The sequence below is a fragment of the Etheostoma cragini genome, chromosome 16, assembly GCF_013103735.1.
Source record: "Etheostoma cragini isolate CJK2018 chromosome 16, CSU_Ecrag_1.0, whole genome shotgun sequence".
In the NCBI taxonomy this organism is placed as follows: domain Eukaryota; kingdom Metazoa; phylum Chordata; class Actinopteri; order Perciformes; family Percidae; genus Etheostoma; species Etheostoma cragini.
The window spans coordinates 4,574,938-4,580,937 of NC_048422.1; the positions used below are offsets into that span (position 1 = coordinate 4,574,938).

The 6,000-nt window shown below is 38.9% G+C and overlaps 1 protein-coding gene across 1 annotated transcript in view; it reads right to left on the reverse strand.

Annotated features, from left to right (window-relative positions):
• The window catches only part of scai (suppressor of cancer cell invasion), a 76,366-nt gene extending 73,026 nt beyond the window's left edge, over nucleotides 1-3,340 (reverse strand). Inside the window, exons 1-2 of the mRNA XM_034895516.1 lie at nucleotides 3,109-3,340; nucleotides 1,673-1,797 (exon numbers count right to left, since the gene is read on the reverse strand). Of these exons, the coding sequence (XP_034751407.1) occupies nucleotides 1,673-1,779 (107 nt within the window). The 5' untranslated portion in view covers nucleotides 1,780-1,797; nucleotides 3,109-3,340. The remainder of the gene's footprint in view (nucleotides 1-1,672; nucleotides 1,798-3,108) is intronic.
• Between the last annotated feature and the right edge of the window lie 2,660 nt (nucleotides 3,341-6,000).

The window sequence follows — 6,000 nt, forward strand, 5'->3', positions numbered from 1 at the left end:
CTCTCTGCTTTGCTGTGTAAAGCGCGGACATTGCCTTTCAGAATCCCATCCATATTCCAAAAAGCAATGCTTGTATCCAAATAAATTATGCATGAAGCTGCATAGCATTAAATCTGGTTGAACTGGGCATTATCCAGAGGACTTAAATCATTTCGCAATACAAAAACTAATTGGCATGTGTGAAAAGTTTTATGTATTATCTAATTTTTTAGAATTACATTTTTTTTTAAACATTTAGCAGTGGACACAGTGGTAAATGTAACATATAAGGTTTCTGAATATTTCTGTCATGCTTGTATGATAAAAACTTGTCTAGCTATTAATCTAAATATGACAATAATATTTTAATCCTGCTGAGTGCTGCCATCGACATAGTAATGTAGGGCTGCACAATTAATCAAATTTTAATATAACAATTTTGGCTTTCCACGATCAAACATTTTGTCTCATCTGTGTTGTTTTTCAGACCAAAGCAGTGACCAGTGCTAGTTAGTGTCTGTTAGCTCACAGGGCACGAGTAACATTTTTCAGAGCTCGCACTGGTGCACCTAATGTCTTCACATCCACTGCCTCTCCACAAACGAAGGAATGTTGTTTATATTGATATGGTTTAATTTTGCATTAGCCTACATGACCCATTTCTTCTGTAAAGCCGTGCCTGTGTTGGAATCTCTCCTCTTACTCTTCGCGCAGCCCCGCCCCCATTCACTCACACACAGCTCCTCAGCAACAAGGAGAGACAGCGGCCGCCAGTCCACACTTCTGACATTTGTCCACAGTTTTAATTGTTATTAACACAGCTGTATATTGTTAAGCATGAGAGGCAAACCTGTAATTGACCACCACAGCGAAAAACATAGAAGTTATTGAATGCAACTAACTTTTGTTCATAGAGTAATAGCGTGTGAGACGGAGCCTGCTGGTTCTGCAAGAGATGTGACAAATAATCGTGATCTTAATATTGATTAAAATAAACGGGATTATCATTTTGCCATAGTTGTGCAGCCCTATAGTAATGCTTTGTAAACTGTGGCACTGTTAATACACTAACAACACTCAAAATCAAATTTAGTGTTATGATCAATAATTATATTTGCATATTTACTAAGCATGTCCTTTACTGGCAGATTTTGGGTCGATGGTCAGTTCTGGCCTGTTTAGGTGAGGCCGTGAGTAGGCCTTTCAGACTGCAGGTACAACATCCACCAACCAAAGCTTTGCAATAGTTTCTGTGTAACCTGAGAGGCAAAGAAAGTACGCAATTTGCCATTGTAGTGGTAATTACACCTGTTATGATCACAGTTTAGTGTCTTTAGAGTGGGCATGGTTAGCAAATCATAGCAAACATCTCATAAAGGGGTGTGATCTGATTTAACAGCAGGTGTATCGGAGAATAGTGGAGGATATTTGGAGATCCATTAGGAAGTTCATTCAGGAAAACAAAAGAAGCTGAAGGCTTCAAGTGGCAGGACACACAAAAGCTGCAAACCACCAGCTGGAAGAAAAAGTCAACATTTGAAGGACTGTTTGATTTTCCCAACAACACAACTTATGTAAATACACCCTTAAAACCTACTCTACAACACAGAGAGCAGGTTTGCGGAGTCCTGATGCCAACAAAGGACGCTGGAACGCGGACCAGGAGCATTGGTACAACAGACTAAGAACTGACCTTAGCCCATTGAAGAGTTGTTTGGACTTGTCCAGGAGATAGCAGAAGTCTGTGACAGTCTTCCTTTCACCCAATGGAATATCATCCTCAGTCTCAGCTCCAGTCATGACACTAACTTTTTACACCTTGATTACAAACAAAACAAAAAAATAAGTAAATAAGCTATAACAAGGAGAGATACTGCATTATAAATAGACTAGATGGTTAAACATTATTGGAACAAGTGGCAAAACTATTGCCACTAAACAGACGCTGCTAGTTGCAGATATCCGAGTGTGTGGTGCCCTACTTAAATATGAGAAGAAATAAGGAACTATGGACGAAATGTGTCACATGGTCACCATTTTTAGGTTGACTTGGGCTGTCCCAGATTTCACTCTTACAGAGGCTGCAACCTCTAGTTTGCTAAGATAAATGTGCAATCAGATCAAGGCAGCACAGTCAGGTCACAATGTTCAGCCAAAGCTTTGCCTTGTTAAAGTAATTTGCTACCAAGCAAATGTTTATTTTTCCATGGCCATGACTGACTAAAGTTAATTTCTTTCTAGCTTTGGGAAATGGGATGTCTGTCTGTGGCTAAATATGATTTAAGGAAGCTTTAAGAGTGGCCAGAGAAAGTCTAAAGGATAACCTCTGCTGCTGCCTTGTGTACATCAAGTGTACAATCCCTTACTTATTGTGTTATCCTTAATCAGGACCGCTAACACCTGCGTGGCTTACATATCTCAGTAACAAAATGTCAGTTTCCTCTAAACTGAATACTAAATTAATAAATTAGCCGAAATGTTCAATGCAAGATTGAAAATGGGTCTTTTCACGTCCAAAAGCTCTCATTCAGTTTTAGAGGAAAGTCACTGTATGGAAATGACAGGACATCCGCGGCCGCAATGAAGGAAGAAATGATAAAATTAACGTTATAATTAGCATTTTACGTGAATAAATAAATGACAGTCCTCTGACAGACGTTTAAGCAAAAGCATGTCAGTGCAAACATGCATAAAAAAACACGAGGAATTGATCAGCTGGTGCATCGTTTCTTAATTAGTAACTTAGCTATCGGTAGCTATCTAACTCAGCTGTAATGTACTTGCACCTAATAAAACTAATGTTGACAGCAGTAAACTCGGTTACCATTAGTCTACCTAACTAGCTAGCTAAAGGAACAAGACCAAGCTTAATTGGGCCGTAGGACCTAACGTAACAATTGCTATGTGTCTAACGTTATTAGCATTCCTTTGTCGCCAACATTTGCGAAATTACGATGTCAGAACACCACTCCATTAGCTATCGTCACAACAAAATGAACATACTAATGTTTGATAACACAGATACTCAGCGGTAAAGTTAGCTAATATTCTTCAGTTACACATAGGTAACACAGCCTGGCTGCAATGGCTTTAATCACCTCTGCCTGTGAAATTGACATGTCTGCTTACCTCGCCAGTTGGCAAACGCTGATGAACAGATTAACGTTACCACAATGATGCTTCTAAAAAAAAAAACAGTACAAAAGCCCCGACGAGCTCTGTAATGTTAGTTGAAGCCCTCCTTTCTTGGCATCTCGCTGTGTGTAACTGGCGATGGACCACTGTCCAACGAGCCGGACTGATGTCTGTTGAAGCTGTCCCCTCCCCGATCAACTCGAGTGCAGAAATGAGTCGCGCATGCGTCGATTTGCGACGAGTGAAGATGTCACTTTGCGATAAGTAGCATACAAGATGCAAACGACAGACTTCTGTAACCCATTACAGTAAAATGGACCCACTTAACGAAGTTCGTTCACAGCTGGCTAACACAAACGTCATCAGTTGAAGGGCGTTTTGAGCTAACGTTAGCAATCGAACAACCATAGATAGCTAAAACGTTTTGAAAAGACTGCTAGCTTAGCTACAAGCTAGCTAGCAATCAAACACAACAAAAGCTGTCACTTGAATGGTGTTTGAGCTAACGTTAGCAATCAGACAATAGATAGCTCAAACGTTTTTTAAATGATTCCCATCTTCTGTTACTGTTTGTCATGAGAAAAGGTTTATTATTTCATGAATTTCACAAATTTCAGTATGACACATTATGCCGTAAACCGTTTAAATCTGAGCATGCGCGACTCAAATCTGCACACGACTTACATCGGGGAGTGAAGAGGAGGACAGCCGCTGGGTCCCATGGATAGGCGCCTCGCCTGTAGTAGACGAGAGCAAGCGGCAGCAGCCAGGGGCGGTGACAAAAAGCTGCGATAAAGTCGGACAGTTTCCAGCCGATTCCAGCCGCCTTTAAGCTGGACAGGAAGTGACAAAAACACTGTGGTGCGATTCCGATTTAATAAAATATAATCAGACCCATATATCAGCTTGTACACAGTCTCCAGTTGTTTTAATGATAACAAAGTAGCTGGCAAAGTGCTCTACATGTGATCTGTTGCTACCACGTGTGTTCTGTACAGAATAAGTCTTGAAATCAGACAAACAATTAAAATCCTTCCAATTCAAAAACAATAAAAAGTTTATATAAAAAGTCATCATGTTGTAAACCAATCAGGTGTTATATCAGCTGAGAAGCCGGCGTTTCCCAGCAAAAAAGGAAACAGAACACAAATTACATACAGGGGTGTTCAAAAAGCATATAAACATATATAAGGAAAACAGAATACAGTACAATTTAGCCAGGGGAAGCTTAAAGGCCGTTACAAAGACAAGGAGGACCATAAGTTGACAGTTCTAATTGCCTTCTTGTTGTTGGAGTACGGAAATCAGATTTATATAAAGTACAACTTCATGGAAATAATGTATAAAATTAGGTTTTTTGGAGCTGAATTTACATTTGTGAATGTGAAACTTTGCCAAAAGGATTGTTATAAATTTATAATAAAAAACATCTTTTCTTCACTTTGAGTTCTATAAAAACAAAATACAACATTTTCTGAACATCTCACTTTCTGATCTTTAGAGATAATAATTGCCTTAGTATGTAACTTCTTCCCTGATTGGAATGTTGCAGATAGTTTGTAGATTACAATCTCTTATAGGTAGCAGTTCACATTTATCAATATTTAGGCATAGACTGGAGGCCTCTGAGAACTCTGAGAAGTTAATTACTTGAATGGCGACAGGTATCTGGCTTGCAATTTTCAAAAAGATGGCGGTATCGTCAGCAACCGGACTGATGATAATATCCCTACCCGCAACAGACATTCCTTGTATAAGGCTGTTACCGACATGAGTTGAGAGAATTTGTGTAAAAAGTAAGAACAGATAAGGGGAAACTGGACATCCCTGACGAATGCCACGTTTCAGATTAAATCTTGGGGAAGTTCCATTTTTCAGTTTGATAGAACTGTTGTTTGATACTGTATCAAAGGCCTTATATAAATCTAAGAAGAGGATGAAGCCATCTTCAGATATCAAGTCAGAGTAGTCAAGAATATCTAAAACTAGTCTTATATTGTTAGAGATGTGCCTATTCCTTATGAAGCCTGATTGTGTCTCATCTATAATTGTGTCAAGAGTTTCTTTTTTTTTGTTTAACAGTTTTTATTGATTTTCCATAAACAATGTAGCATTTTCTACAGCACATAATGGACCAAATATGTAAAAACAATATATGGCTGTCATGCAGAAATTAACCAACATGAAAAGTACCCCACACCTCAACCCACCCACCCATCCATCCCAGTTTGTCCCTATAGGTCCAGATCAAGAATGATTGTCCAAGTGACAATAATAGTAAAAGTAGGAAGAAAGGGAAATGAAATACTTAAAGAATAAAATAAAAGAAATGAATTAAAAAGTAAATAAAATTAAAAAAAAATTAAAAAAATAGAAAATAAAAAAAAAAAAAAAAAACATCGGTCTCATAATAACACCTTAGTCATCCATAATTAATGGTGTTTGCAAGCTCTCATAGTACTCCAAAAAGGGGGCCCAGACCTTCCTGAATGTTTGCAGGGAGCCTTTAAGGGTGTATCTGATCTTTTCGAGCTTTAGGAAATACATTACATCTCTAATCCACCTTGTAAAGCTCGGGGGAGCATGTTCCTTCCAAGAGAGCAGGATGAGACGCCTGGCAATCAGGGAGGTGAATGCTACAAGGGGGCGATTTTTAAGGGCTAATCCAAATAGGGCACTTACAGGGTTAGGATCAAAGTTTCTTTGAAGCATCTTAGAGTAGGCGCCAAAAATGTTAGCCCAGAAACATTAAGTTTGTGGCAAGACCAGAACATATGTATATGGTCCGCTGGTTGACCTTTACAGCGAGGGCAAGAGGGGTCTATATCAGGGAAGATTTTCACCAGCCTTGTTTTGGTCAAGTGTACTCTTAGAACTATTTTGAGT